The sequence below is a fragment of the Vipera ursinii genome (genome assembly GCF_947247035.1).
Source record: "Vipera ursinii genome assembly, chromosome: 1".
Lineage (NCBI taxonomy): Eukaryota > Metazoa > Chordata > Lepidosauria > Squamata > Viperidae > Vipera > Vipera ursinii.
The window spans coordinates 98823833-98840259 of record NC_139512.1 but is presented as its reverse complement, the minus strand read 5'-3'; the positions used below and the strand labels follow the sequence as shown (position 1 = coordinate 98840259).

Here is a 16427-nt window from a genome sequence, read left to right as displayed (position 1 = left end):
ATCAAATTTATTTTAATAAAATGCTATTGGAGTAAAAATCTATCAAAAGATAGTTTTCTGTTTAAGATACATTAATAATTTAGTTTATTCAGCATGAAATGGAGCTTAGTTATGTAGCAATGAGGCTGCATATTCTGCAATATTTACATTTTTGGTAAACTCATTCAATGAATCCAAGCTCTGCAAGCTGAGATAATGTGCACTGCATTGATGCATTCACACAATAACCATGAGATAAATCATAAAACAAAGTTCAGGAATATGCCTTTATCCCATTGTTTGGCAAATCTATGCACACTACAAACTGTATGATTGTTTGAAGAGAAATGCATCTGTACCAGGCTCTACGTGTGAGGAGGAAGGGCAAGCAGTAAAAATGAAAGTGAAACCTTCTAAGCAGTTTGTGTCTAACCTTGTGATGTTTCTGCACATAGCTTGAAGTGCTTTATTCTTCCCTTGAGGAGCAAAATGGCAGTAGGCCGTTTCAAAGACCCAGTTTGGGAATATTTTAATAAAGTTCCTCTACCTATGGGTAAAGCAGTTATGTGTGCAAAATGCAAGCAATGCAACAAAGAGATCCAGCCGTCCCATTAAAGTGAATGGGACTGTTGGTGAGAACAGTGGGTCAGAGGAGGAGCCGCTGTGGGACAGAGATGAAAGTTGCTCGAGTTGACTTAAATCAAATCCACCCTGTGCCCCATGAAAAATATTGCTTATTTTTCTTCCCAAGGACAAGTTGCAGTCAGATGTATGAGTTTTCCAACAACAGTTTCAATAACACCTGAATAATCAGTTGCTATTATATTATTTGTATCTTTTAGCCATATTTATGTTTCATACAATTTTTATTTATTCAGTCAACACAGAATGAAATACATAGCTTAACTTTTCAAGGCAGCTAACTGATATGGCCAGTTTGTGATATTCATGGAATGTTTTGAATTTAACAATGAAAAAATAGAGCAAAGGACAGTTTTTCACATGCAAAATGGCACTTTCTGTACAAAAATATGAATTTTATTACAGGATAACTTGGGATCTAAATTATACAATTAAAGATATGGTATTAACTATTCCACTGGGTAAAGAAGGAATGTTGTCATATGAAATATCTTTATTACAAGTTAGTTAACAAATGCTAGTTATGGAACATATATAAAATAATTAAAATTCCTAGTTATAACTGTATGAGTAATGTATATTTTTAAACAACTTTAAAACAAACACAATCATTATTTTACAAAGCACATAAAAAAGTACTTCATATACAAAGAAAAGTACATGAATGTGCAAACACCATTTTTTTTCACAAGTGGTAATTTATCAGCTGAAAATGCTAGAAAAATCCTTCATTTCTTTAAGTTTGGAAATCCAAATATATTTAAAAAAGAAATATTTCCTATTTTGTGTAGTGTGAAATCTGTATTCACTATTCATTAGAAAAATAGGGGAAATAGTGGTTTTTTTAAAAAGGTAAACAATTCCAGAAACTGAAATCCTACAAGTGAAATCAGTTTTAGTCAATACTGGCTTGATTTGCACATAATGCTAAACCATGGTTTAATATTAGGAGGAACTATTGAGAGCTTTGGACCTTTGGGCTCCCCTTTTCTTTTCGTTCACATGTAAGAGAAGCACACTAACAGTTCTTGATTTAGTTTTGATAAATCATAATTTAAGGTTCATAATAATAAACTGTGGTTAATTTTAACTCTGGTTAGTAAAAAAATAAGCTATTTCAAAAACCATTGGCTTGTTATAGCCAACTTTAGTGAAGATTAATAATCACTGTCCAGATTCAGCTCTTAGAATGGAACTTAATATGAAAGCTTCCAAACCACCAAGAAAAGAGATCCATTCATCAGTCCAAGGTTTGCAGTGAGATGCCCTTATTCCATTAAACTTTGACTTAGCATTACATGTGAACTCAGCCATTAACTTACAAGTGACGTCACTAAACCCTAGAAAATACTGGCTAGTATAAACAAACATTGAGTTATTAATTTTAATGCATTAAGTTTTTAAAGAAAACGTATTTTATTTCTAGGGCTGTTACACTCAAAAGTCACTATCAAGAAAAGCTTTCATTTTGGTTTGTAAAAAAAATTGTCAGAGATTTTTAAGATGAACAAACACACTGGCAAATGTTAAAAAATCTAAAAACATTCTTCCAATTTATGTGCAAAAACATTTAAAGTATCAAATTATATCACATCAAGCCAAATTATGTACATATCATTATCTTAAATTGTTGTTATCTTGCTAGCGTTTTGCTATAAATAATTTATTTTTCTCTCCTTCAAAATGCCTGTTTTCAAAGACTTCAGTGCAAGTGTTTTGTTTTGTTTAGTGCATTTTTTTTTCCTTTTTACATTGAGCAGAACAGCACATAAGTTAATATACAACTTTTGTATTCGTTAGCATTTCCTCTTCCTGAGGCCTGATCTTGGTTTCCATTCATCTACAAAGACGAATTAACTAGTAGAAAAATGGCAAGATATTTCTCAAGACAGAATGTTCAGAAAGCAAGTGGCAGAAAAGAAACCGCTTCTTTTAATTTATGGTGCCTTGAGTGTGCCTTTTTATTGGTCTCCAGGGTTTAAAGGTTTAAATAACCTCTTTCTCAGAATACACTGCTAGTCTGAACATGAATCCCTTTTTCTAAAATAGGAAGCTAATAAGATTAAAGATAAATAAAGGATTATTTTCAAAAATTAAGTGTTCTGCGGGATTATTCATTCCTGTGTCTAGAAAAAAGTTATCCCGCTGGGATCACTTAGCCTGGAATTGTATTGAAGATGAGGTTTTCTGGGCAATGAGGTTAGTTAGTGTCTTCCAAATGGAGAACGAGACATTATATAAATTATCAACTAAAAGAAATATGATGTTCTGAGCACTGTGGCTGAAATATAAGGCTGTTTGAACTGCAATAAACAATTCTTCTTAGAAATAGAGTTACTCAGGCATATCAATAGATATTTTTAAATGATGATGATGATAGCAAAAATAAATTCCTTATTATGCATCGGAAATGCAACTCTGTATTCGGTCCATCCACTGGTAGGCACTCTGTGCATCTTGCGCACAAAAATTATACACTCGTTTACTTGTCTTTAGCTGCACAATTAAAATTAAAAGATAAAAGCAGTATTAATTTTAGAACATACTTGATTTCCATACTTCATGAATCCTATTGCCATTACAGTCTTTGCAGAAGCAACATTGTTCTCTGCTGTTCTCATGAACTCCAAAAATCTACCATTTGGAAAAGAGAATCACGTCTATAAATGCATGGGAAGTTTGCAACGAGAAGCTGCAAGCAAGTCAAGATTTTCTACTATACAAGTAGTCCTCAACTTATGACCGGTTGTTTAGTGACCACTGAAAGTTACAATGGCCTCCCAAGGGCTACTTATGACTCAGATTTGAAGTTCTGAGGGATTCCTCCACATTTTTAGTTGTTTGCAGTGCCCTGTAATCACATGATCTTAATTTATAACTTTTTGTCAGAAATCAGCATTTAATTCCCGTTTCTGGCAAAAATATACACTGTGAACATTGGATTTACTTATTGGCACTGCAAAAAAGGTCATAAAATTGGGTGTGGCCATATGGGGACCTGCTTAACTATCAGCATGACTTACAACCATAATTTCAGGCTCAATTATGTTTGTAAGACAAAAGTTATCTGTAGTTCATTCGATGAATCAGACATTTCCCCCTACTTTTCTCAGGAAATAGAGTGTACAGAACAATAGACTCAGCTGCTGCAAAGAAAGAATTCTCTCTTCAAGCAGTTTTAAATGCTGAGGCAATTTGGTTCCTTGGAAATTGCTGTCCTTTCCTATACTTGATAGATAATACAGTCTATGTGTTACCTAGATCATACAACCTCAGGATGAGCTACCAACTATGTTAAATGGAATTTCATAACTGAAGAAAGTCAGGAAGAGAAATTCTATATTGATTTCCAATATATTGTTTCCATCCCATCTTTTCCTTAAGAGCTGCTTAATACTAAAGTAGCAATCCTTTTATTTGCCTTTTGACTATTCAAGAGCTCCTATGTCTAATATGTGTTAAACATTATTTTTTTCTTCATCTAGTCTATCCAACATCAAGCACATTATTTTGCACAGTTTTCTGCAGGTTGTTAAGCAGATAGATAATATCTAGATCCCAGGTTACCCAATGAAAAAAATAGTAGTAGTTCCATTTCACAAATTTTGGCCCATTTATTTTGGCAATCCGGTGACCCCTAAAAATGGCTGATGATAAGTTAAGAAAGAAAAGGGAGTGTGGAGTCTTTGTCGCTTGGTTGTTTTTTGTGCAGATGGTTCATTGCCTAACTGGGTAATATCTTTATTGCTAGAAAGAAGTGGAATTTGCTCTTTGTTTTACATATAGCAGCTCATAACACAAGATATGAAAAAGTAATATGTCATGCATCAAAAACATCTCTGAAACAACTAACCGACTATTTATAACTACATGGCATCAACATAATAGCCAAATGAACTGAAGCCCTCCAAAATATTTTAAGTTAACGAAAAAAGAAAGAAGAAAAAGTAGGAGTCATCCATAATATACAGTGTTAAGTATTGCAACAGCCTTGTATAGAACAGACAGGCAGAAGACTAGCAAAGTGCATCCATAAACACCAACTAGGAGTCAGGAGACTTGATAAAATTTCTCCACACGTGAACAGACTTAAGCATAGTTTCAACTGGGAAACCTTGAACATCCTAGATCACACTACATGCAAAAATACTAGGGAATTACTTGAAGCCTGGCATTCAGTCAAATCATCCACCAACAGGCACATAGATGAACCACATTTACACACCAAGAGACAATAAAAAGCTAAAAAAGAAAAGATCAAATTCCTTGCCAGCAACCCACACCTAGATAAGCAGGGATTAATACCAGGAGCAAACCCAAACAATCAATCAAGCAGTCAACAACAAGTTAATCAAGGAACTACCAAGGGGAAAACAACAACCTCACCAACAACTTTGGGTGTATTGAAGACAAGACAACTGCTATATATAAACAGAAAGTAAGCTCCACTCCTTTCTAGCACTGAAGATGTCACCTAGCCAGGTAATGGAATGTCTGCAGGAAAAAACCGACAGAGAGCACCAAGGACCCCACAATTCAATCCTGAGCCAGTATATTCTCTTCTATTGGTAGAAATGGAGTACTGGCTAAATGTATCTATTTCTCCATGTCCTTATTTAAGAAACATTCTGCACAGATTCTACTGCCAGTGTCTAATGCATGCTGGCTTGGGAATTCTGGGAGTTGAAGCCAACAGATCTTAAAGTTGCCAAAGTTGAGAAACACTGGTCTAGTGAATTAAGAGCAAGACTGAACTTTGTGGCATAGCATCTGCTTTGCTTGGATCAATCCCAGGTTAAATCTGTAGTCACTCTGGGAAGGGCTGAGACGTCAATCTGAAACTCTGCAAAACTGCTGCCAGTCCACATAAACATTAGTGAACCAGATGGACAAAGATGTGATTTGATGTAAGACGGCTTCCAAAATTCCTATTCTAGAACGTGGGAACCTGCCTTTGACAAATCAAATGTCATTAAAGGGGGTGTTACTTAAAATATGTAGCATCCATATATAAGGGCAATGGAGAGACATGTTACACTGGTGTACTTTCTATATGCAAATTACAGTCACATCCTATACTGCAGATCACCCCCACGCCCAGGAAAATTCTTGCAAATGTCCACTGTAGTTAAATCTGGCTGAGAAAAATTAGGGAGTTGTATCTCTCTGCACAGATTACTACGAGCACAGATTATGAGTACAATTTTTTGTTATTAATTTAAAGCAGATGGTAGTCTGGAGCCAATCTACTTACATCAAAGAAAGCTTTTTCACTAGCATGTTTTGGAGCACCAATAGTTGGTGAAGCGGGGATTACACTTTCTACTTCTGCAAGCTCAATATGGCCCTTACAACAAGCATCTTCCATGGAATCATAATATCTTAGCTAGGATAAAAAGGAAAAGAAACACTAAAGGTTAAAAAAGGAACCAGCATAGTAAAATGAAAAGTATGATATTGTTATACTGAACATGTGAATAACTGTATATAGAGTAGCTACGATTAACCATAATCTCAAATGAGATGTCGTGGACAGTTTTTAATTTCCTAAAATTCACCTCTGTATAAAAATGATTACATAGCAAATATAGAGAAGGGGAAGGCAAGCTAAAAGGCATGCTGATGTATAGGGGATGTCTGGATTACAGCTTCTGAACCATTTTGGAAGGGTTAAATGGTTTATAACTGTTGAAACTTAATTAATAAAATACCTTAATCAAAATACTGAAAATTCTAAATCATTTCATAATTATTTCAAATTCTTAAGGATAGTAAAGAAAAAAATCAAAATATGTTGGATAATTGGGATGCACTTGAGAAAATGTATAATGTAATCTTTATTAATATTTTAAAAATAAGCAACATTGTAAAAAATAATTTAACATTTTTTGATTAAAAATTAGCATTCAAAAATAGTATTTCATTATTAATGCCTAATGTTAATGTAAAAGTTTTATGATTAAATTTGCAAGAAAGTAGCACCTTTTTTCACATGATAGTCTGAGAAAAAAAATAGCATACAATTATTGTGCTCAATAATTGAAGCACTATCTCACAGTAATTTTTGAAGCATGCACAATCCATAGTACCTACTTAATAATCTGAAATATATAAAAGCAAGTTTGATTTAAAGCTCAACATGGTCTTGGAAGTCTGATGGTAAGAAAATGATACAAAAATATAATGAAAGAATAATATACATTCAAATAAACAAAGAAAAGAAACAACATTTCAGATGAAGATTGGTGGGTGAGGGATACTTCTGGGGTTCAACCTGCAGATGGTAAACATATACTACATATCATTATTACACTTTACCTGGTGTTTTGTAACATCCAACACAAACCAGCGTGGTTTCCAACCTTTTAGCAAAGCTCCTCTTTTGTAAAGAGTACCTTCAAAAGATCTAGAAGAAATGTTATTTCTTATTTTAAACAATGGAAATCATAAAAATATCCACATATTAATGATGTTTATTAATTCAGTCAAATACATAGTAGAGAACATAAAGCAAAGAACAATATGCCCAGATGAAAATTTCCTATTAATTCATTACCAAAGTAATATACATTACCTCAACATCAAGCTGTGGGTTTTAACTTACTGTAACTCATTTATTCTAATGGTGTGCAAAATGTTAACAGCTTGAAACATTAGCAGCTTGAACTATTTCAAGACTCCTGAGCAGGATGTGTAAAGTGTTTTGATACTGGGTGATATTATTTGTTTTTTTCAAAACTCCTCCTCCAATATGGAGGTTTGGTGAGTGCATGAGTCACAGGCACAGGCTGACATTGGCTGGAGCTAGTAGGAGCTGGTAAAGTGTGATAACCTGTCTCTCTATTTATCTTGGTATAATAATTCTCAGAAAGTTTTCTTAACTGATAAATATGAATTTACCCTTAATTTCAGACAAATAAAATATAGACCAAAGATTTCAGATTCTTCTGATTGTGAATATGATTAAGATTGATTTAACACTTAAGGTTCATTTAAGTTTTGAGAGCCCTTCCTTTGATTATCACATCACATTTTTTAAACTACATCTGTGGAACACTGAATATATGTGGTGTACTGTGACACTTTCTTCTGTTAATTAACCTGACTTTATGTATCCTCAGAATTCCTAGCCAACATAGCCAAAATCCAATCATCTGGAGAGCACTATTTTCCACTGTAATAAATTTGTTGTATAAATAACTATACTAAGCTGCAACTGGAAAAGTTTTAATAAAGGATGTTTTGTGAGTCATTTGAAACAGAATGAAAATAAAGCAAATATAACACTTTTGAAAATGTTTTAAGGAAGCCAGACTTGTATCATAGTCTGATAGTCCAGATTACCTATTTTCATCATGTTTCGATGTGAACTGATTGTACAATGTTGTTACTCTCCTTTCCACACCGTTGGAAGATGAAATGTTGCTGTTCCGTTCTTCACCCAAGCCACTGTCTGGTAGATGCAATATAGACCTCTTCTGACAAGAGTGCAGGTTGACAGACATTGCCGAAGAGCCAGAAGGATGTCTCCGATGCTTTAAAAGGTAATGTGACATGGTGTGGGGTTGGAAAAAACATTGTGGGTTAGCCAAAGTTCCAAACAGAGATACTTTACCTCTTGTTCAGAGATTGCTTAAATCTAACCTTGTGACAGAAATCCAGGGCCTGAATTAAAAACTTCAGAAATGAATTGCTACACTCTATTTCTTGCAACAGAAAAATGACAGTACAGCTGGCACATAAAGTTTCTAATAAAAAGATACTTGAAAGGATCTGTAAAAATAGTTTAGAACTTATTCAGTGTTCGTTGCTAATGCATTTTTGGTCATAAATTTCTCATTTCAAGCGATTACTGTAGCTTTGATTAGCTAGTATGTTGCAATGTGATTCATTCAAATGCTAAAACATCACAATATCTGTGCTATATACTGTGTCTCTATCAAGAAATTAAGTAAAAAAGAAAGGACCCAATAAATCTGAAGAAGACAATGAGTACATCCTGGGGAGTAGAGATGTAGGTCTAACTATGAATGAAATGGTTAACATTTATGTCAGAAAGTATGAATTTGTGAGTGCATATGAAAGTAGGAAATCACATATTGATAATAGCTGCATGTTGTGCTCCAGTGAATGATGCTAATGGAAAAACCATGGATGAGTTTTAGGAAAACTTGTGCAACATTTTGAGTGAGTGCATGGCATTTTGCATATCTGCTTACATAAAGATCTCTTTGTTTTCTGATTTAAGCAGAAATTAATGCTTACACATCGAAAGGGAATTCTGTGCTATATACTGTGTCTCTATCAAGAAATTAAGTAAAAAAGAAAGGACCCAATAAATCTGAAGAAGACAATGAGTACATCCTGGGGAGTAGAGATGTAGGTCTAACTATGAATGAAATGGTTAACATTTATGTCAGAAAGTATGAATTTGTGAGTGCATATGAAAGTAGGAAATCACATATTGATAATAGCTGCATGTTGTGCTCCAGTGAATGATGCTAATGGAAAAACCATGGATGAGTTTTAGGAAAACTTGTGCAACATTTTGAGTGAGTGCATGGCATTTTGCATATCTGCTTACATAAAGATCTCTTTGTTTTCTGATTTAAGCAGAAATTAATGCTTACACATCGAAAGGGAATTCATCAAAAAGCATGACTGATTTGATTGTTTAAGATGAACAAATAAAAGATTTAGTGAAGGATGCATGAGAGATGTCATGTGGGACAGATCATTATTTGGTTACAGTATGTCAAGAGTGAAACCTGGAAAAAATGCTTGAAATAGAATGAAAGAATGAAAAGAATTAGGTTACAAAAAACCAAGAAATTTGGAATTATGCTAATGGCAGCATGAAAATAAATGCCGGGAAGAACAATGACATGAAGTGAGTGAGGAAAAGAGCAAGTAAGAGAACTATCACAGCAAAAATAAAAGATTACTGTACGTGTAGTAGGGAAAATCATAGCTGCAAGGAATTTGGTAGAAAAAGTTAAAATTAAAAGAAAAATAGAAAATGTTTTGATGGGAAAAAAGCCCACTTTGTTTTGGAGGTAGGTGAAGAGGGCTAAACAAGGAACTTCCTGTAAATGAATGGACTTTAAACAAAAAGAGGTGAAGTTATTTGAGATGAAACTGAAGTAAGGGAAAGTGGAAGGAGTACTTTGGAGATTTATATTTAATGATACATGAAAATCTGAATTGAAATAAGCACTATAAATATTAATGTTCAAGAAAAAAAATGAATGGTAGTATAATTGAGTGAGCATGGCTAGCCTGTATGAAAGTTATTTATCCCATACCTAGGGAACTGGATAAATTAAAGGTCAAGAAGATGATCTGCACAGAGATGGTGATTGTAATGCAAGAATAATAATTTATATTGGCTTCCTTTGCATTTATAGTATTATTCTTAGTCAATGCTTTGGAATCAGACTTATGCAAGTGGAAAAGTTGTTCATGACTTTTTCCTCCATGTTTCTCTTTGTTGCAGTCCTCCATACTCTTCAAGCAGTGCTACTTATCCTTGCTCACTGCAAACATCCTTGTATTACCCTATGTTACTACAAGGGTCCTCATAGTGTGCCAAGTCCTTGTATTGAAAGGAGCCATTGAAGCCACTGAGATTTTGTACAAGTCTAGGTCAAAACCATGTTTCATGGTTTAACCTGGATTTATCAACCACTAACTATATACATGATTTAGTTTTTAGAAAGCTAAAAACATTCTTAAATAATTAAGATGGACAGTGCTGGGGAGTGGAATTTAGTACTATGGTTGGGTGCATTATCTGGCAGTAATAAATCATTATCCCATTTCAGCATGAAATGTGAATCCACTGACAGAGATGTACTATAAGTATGTTAAGAATTTAAAATGCATGCACTGCCATATTCAATAATTTAACAGTGCTACATATACGTGGAATTTTGAGACAACTATTTTAGCCCTTGCTGAAAGGTTGAAGATTCTTGTCAAAATACTTACATTGTCTTTCCCTGAATCTTCTTTCACATTTACTTTAACTCTTTCCCACAGTGACTGCCACCTTTCTGGGCTGTGGTTTAATTTGTTCTCCAGTCTTTCAATTTCCTAAAAACATTTGAAATGGTTTTTTTCCCTTGTTTTCCATAAGGTTAAATCTTTCTGTTGTTCCTTCAAACACATGAGCTACAACCTCTTGCTACAGTTGAAAATGATAAATGTTTTAAAACTTACTTACACAGTTCAAGTCCAATGCTGTGACCGCAAGATTTTACATTGCCAAGATCAACATTTATCACTTTTTTTAAACAAACAGTACTAAATTATAATAAAAAAGGAAATGAGATGGACTTATTTAATGTGTATGCCAAACTGTAATCTATTTCTACTTTTAAAATGGGAATTTGAATTCCCTTACTCTCTCTTATTAGAACTATTTCCTATGCATAAGCTATAAATGAAATCAAATGAAAATGAAAATAAGACAGAAACAATTTTTCCCAAGTGCCTCAGGTAGTATGCTTCAGCATCAGCATTATCAATCCTTCTTCAGCAATATCAGCATTCTTCAGTCTCCCAGGATTTGTTACAGACACCACAGTACTCTTCACTTACAAATAGATCTACTAGACCAGGACTACAAAAAATCACTATACTATAACCACTAGCTTGTCCTATTTGTTTTCTGCCATTTATTGGTCCTCTAGATTTTGGCACTTTGATCTGATAGCCCAAATTATTTAAGAATCAGAACAGTGTTTTTCATATCATACGTTTATAGCCTATGTCTCTAATATAAAGACAAAGCTCCAAGTCTTCAGTTAATCCTTAAGGAGTCCTAAATGTGACCAGCTGTGTTGTTATTATATTTGCTACAAATTATTGACCCAATTTTAGGATTTTAAGGAGTTATCAAGTCAGCTTGATGTTTAGCAGCTCCCAAATATTTTTTTCCAGGATTATCTGTGTTCAACCTGCTTTCCAAAGTTTCTAAAGGTGCTTTTATCACTGGTCTTCTTTTATTCCACCTTTCCCAGCAGGACACATTCTCAAGAGAGGTAGATCATTGCATAATATATCTAAAATATGGTAATTTGGTCATTCATGATTTGTTTGCTTTTTTAGCTATTCATAGATTTTTCAAGAGACTTCTCCAAAACTAACAGATTTTTTTATTCTGCTTCTTGAAGTCCAACTTTTATTTCCAAAGAGTGTTATGGGGAAAGCTACTGACTGCATAATTCTGTTCTCTGTAGGCACAGACAGATCACAATATCTGAATATATTTTCCAAAGCCTTTTTGCTAAGCAAGTAGCACTGCTCTGTTTAAGTCTAGCCTGTTTTGTATATGATTTGTCATGTCACATGAAGGCCAAAAGTGATGGGGCTGCTTTCACCATTTTAACAAAAAGCTTCTGTGGATGCCAAGAAAAGCTCCAAAATGCCAGAATAAGTACTTCACAATTAATCAAAAGATGTTCCAGCAAGTTCTTGAATAATGCACATACTAAATATTAGGTATGCTGGGAAAAAATGACAAGTTTTATTAAGGCATAATAATATGGCATATTTTACTAGAAAATCTATACAGAAAACAGATTTAGTCAGCTGTAATTCAGAAAAAATGGCATTCCTTTTGGGGGCAATCTAGTGTTTCACGGAGTCAATAGCTTAAAAACTGAATAAGGGGGTAGGCAATATAAACAAGACTTTATCAATTATGGTATCTGTACTGGTGCGGATATACTGTATAGTCAGAGAACATATGTACCGTATGTATAGATATGATGAGATTTAGGTAATGGTCAATAAAGTAAATGCAGCATTTTTCTTGTGAAAGTTTTAAAATTACTTTAAAAACCGACTCTCTCCCTACATTTTCTTATCTTGCTCTTTTGTTTTTATTAAAAACTCTGAAAACTAAAAATATTTTTTTTAAAAATAATAAAGCTACATGAATGTGTTAAGAGGTTATACTTACACTAAATAAGTTGGTGATGGCATCAGGTTGCACTTTAGTAAGGTTATCATAGCAAGGCCAGACAATTTTTCTCTTATTGTGGGAAGGTGGCATATCCACCTGATCTGTTTCATCCAAGGTACTACTACACTTTGCACTTATCATAGTCCAGTCATAGGTTGGGCCTGTGGCTAAAGTCTCTTCTGTGTAGTAATCCCATTTCTTAAGGCAGGAAATGCTGACATTTGGTTTTAATACCTGTATAAAAAAGAACCCTTGTAAATGATAAATGTGATGTGACCCATCTTCCCTAACAATATGCCCTTGGCTCAAACCATTTTCCTCAACTTAATGCAGATAAACATTTAATCCGTTTTAATAGTAGGAAGCAATTCAATTCTTTTTTTTTCAGTTTCCTTCTATGGTTAAGTAAGTAAATTGTTTCTCAATTCAGTTCTAACCCTGGGAACACCCCCTATTTTCCTCTCCTTTAAAATCTGTAGAGCCAGAACATATGAAGTTCTTCATGAACTGGCAGGAGCCCTTGCTCAGTTTATTCCTGTGAAATGATGCAACCAAAGTATGACATGGTGTGAGTTCCATATTAAAATAATTATGACACTTATAAATTCAGAAATGTTATTAAAATACAGAATACAAAAAAAATCTAGCTTTGCAAATATTTTGGTCCCTTGGAATCAAGTAACATAAAAATGTGGGACAATCATTGCCTTTATTTCAAAGTATGCTAACATTTAGCAACACCCATCCTAAAAGCATTAGCATCATGACCTTTAAATTCGAGTAGGCACCACCACCTAAAACTGTGTATCCCAGGTAGCCCTGTTAAATGCTCAGCTAGTTTTATATGTTGTCAGTAAATGACAGTCATGTATAATATATAACTATTACACAGACATTCAAACAGTATTTGGACATATTCTTTGAACTAAAAATTAGGGACAAATAGATCTTCTTCATAACCAGTGACTAAAAGAAATAAAAACCTTGAAGTTTCCCTCAAACCTGTTTGGCCAAGGATGTACAATTAACAAGCTGTCTTTCTGAACCCAGGGTTCTTTGCAACACTTGGACTTACCCTTTAAAAAGTATTTGCTTTTATAATATAATGTTGGTCTAGTCATAAGACTATCACAGCAATTACATATCAACAAAATTCCCAATATCTGCCAAATCACAACATCCTTAAAATAACAAAAAGCCTCATAAAAACGCACACTACCAGACTCATTGGATATAGTTTTTAGATCCCTGCATCTGAAAATCTACTGTCTAGATAGCATGGTAATCATTCTGAAAACTGGGGCAATTAACCCACTGAATAAATGTTAATTACACTAATGGCAAACTGTATTTATTAGATATTAGAATTAGAAAGACTGTGAACATGTCTGTTGTATACCTCTGTTTCAACTGGCATGTAGAGATAATTGAAGAACACTGGACTCCTTTTGTGTATTTTGTCAATGCAGTCCCAAATGCAAATTCCCTTTTTGCTGTGTTTTTCTCCTTTATCTTCAAATAATGTTCCTTCAAATGATAAAATGTAATGTAATTAGAAGGACACAATCTGTGGTACAATATTTAAGTTAGATGTGCCATACTGAGAATGTGGAATAGAGACAAATCCAGAATGTGCCTGAAAATACATTTGTGACTCTCAGCACAAGAAGCATTTCATAAGTGACAAATAGTAGGCAAATACAAATGGCTAACTTATCATGAGATACTAGAATTTTGTCAAGAGGAATATAAACTAAAATTAAGAGAACTAGTGGCAAAAATATTGACTAGAAGCTATACGGACTTGGAACACCTTGAAAAGTTTTTAAAAAGCAAAATAACTGAAAACATCTTGAGAGTTCCAAGTTTTAAAATCAAAACATAATACAAATCAATAATCATTAGTCAACTTCCGGTTTGACATTGCGGCGTGACGGGTGCAGAAAGATGGGGTTCCATCTTCCGCGTTCAATTTCACCCTGAAGAGGCGATGGAGAAGGAGGGGACCCTTGTTGATCGCAGGAGGACGGCGGCCCTTCTGTTTGATCTGAGTAAGCCCTCCAAACTGGTGGGTGAAGGACTGGCTACATTCATGTGGCCAGTCAGAAGCTGCTGCCAACTGAAGAAAATAAGCATTAACCAGCAACTTTCGAGTAACGTGGATGGAACTGTGTGAGACCCTATCCTCTCTTTATGACTTTAAGACTTTTTCCTGGTAAACAACTGCCCAAAGCAAAGAGCAAAGCAACTGCCCAATGAAAGAGGGAAGGGGAATTTCCACCCCATTCCCTCTGGAAAAGGGGTGAATTAATTGCTTGGAGGGGAAACAGAGAAAATTACAAGATTAATTTGGAATCAATACACATATATAACTTTGAAATGTGGGGACTAAATGTGCTTCTGAGATTTTTTTTTAAAAAAGACACTTAAAAAGCTTGTAATATATGTTTGAATGTAAAAAGCTGGAAGAAGGCGTCAGCAACATCTAGTGGTGAACTACAGCACTACAATTTATTATGCCTAAAGGAAACTTGGCTGGAAGCTCAGACTCAGATAAGACTCTTGTTGTTTTCAGAAACTAAGTTTTGAAGACTGCAGCTGGGAAAAGGGGGAAAAACCCTCTTGGGCTGCTTATTTGTGTGGCAGACAATAAACTATTTTGAAACTGGCCTGCCTGGACTATGAATATAAATACTAAATGACTTTTAGAGCTGTGTCATGGAGCTATTTCCCTATAGAAGAAACATGCATTATTGATTGAGATGATGGAATACTTTGGATTACAAACCTTTGATTGATGAACAATGATTTTCATTGGACAGAAAAAATTGAAAAATTTAAACTTTACTCAGATTTGCTGAAGGGAGACTTAAGGATGGACTGATAGGCCAGCTGGATAATTTGGAGTTCAAATGACAATTGATTGAAACTTTTTAAAATCCCTAAATAGATCAGACTATAAAGGCTACATACAAAAATAAAATGGATGTTTCATAATTAGCTTCAAATGCTAAAAAACCCCATCCCTAGCACCTGTCCCCAAAGACCCCAGCCTGATATACCAATAAGAAAATGTTGATGACTTTTGGAAAGAAATTCTTTCTATGTTAAAATCAATACAAGAAACAATTGCCTTAGTTCACGATGAACTAAAAATAACACAAAAGGAGATAAAATAAAAATATTTTAATCTAAATCTACAAACTCAGAAAATGACTACAAAGAAGGAACTAGCAACCCAGAAAATAGAAGGAAAATCAGATGAAGCAGATCCACAGATGGAGGACCTAAAGAAAGGAACTAACAGACAGACTCAGACAAATGAAGAATTAGAAGACATAGTGATAATATCGAAAATGGAAAAGATATCTTACTTGTCAAGATCTCAGAGCATACTTGAGGATAAGAAAGAAGAGCAACAAAGATGATTGGGGGACTGGAGGCTAAAACATATAGAGAACGGTTGATGGAATTGGGTATGTATAGTTTAACGAAGAGAAGGGTGAGGGGTGACATGATAGCAGTGTTCCAATATCTCAGGGGCTGCCACAAAGAAGAGGGAGTCAAGCTATTCTCCAAAGCACCTGAAAGCAGGACAAGAAGCAACGGATGGAAACTAGTCAAGGAGAGAAGCAACCTAGAACTAAGGAGAAACTTCCTGACAGTTAGAACAATTAACCAGTGGAACAACCTGCCTCCAGAAGTGGTGAATGCTCCAACACTGGGCTTGGTCATCAGATCTTTGGTGATCCTGGCCTCAGGCTGTTGCCCCTTGCAGGCTACGTGAGACAAGGCTTTTCCCATCCAAGATCTAGTCCAACCCCCTGCTCAGGCA

General features: G+C 34.6%; 1 protein-coding gene across 2 annotated transcripts in view; it reads right to left on the bottom strand.

Moving 5' to 3' along the window:
* Window positions 1–211: 211 nt before the first annotated feature.
* SBF2 (SET binding factor 2) overlaps window positions 212–16427 on the bottom strand; it is a 227048-nt gene continuing 210832 nt past the window's right edge. For both annotated transcript variants that reach the window (XM_083350643.1, XM_083350642.1), the window contains 7 exons: window positions 13992–14119; window positions 12590–12826; window positions 10612–10716; window positions 7966–8156; window positions 6940–7027; window positions 5876–6007; window positions 212–3117 (listed from right to left, as the gene is read on the bottom strand). In XM_083350643.1, the coding sequence (XP_083206769.1) occupies window positions 3019–3117; window positions 5876–6007; window positions 6940–7027; window positions 7966–8156; window positions 10612–10716; window positions 12590–12826; window positions 13992–14119 (980 nt within the window). In that variant the 3' untranslated portion in view covers window positions 212–3018. The remainder of the gene's footprint in view (window positions 3118–5875; window positions 6008–6939; window positions 7028–7965; window positions 8157–10611; window positions 10717–12589; window positions 12827–13991; window positions 14120–16427) is intronic.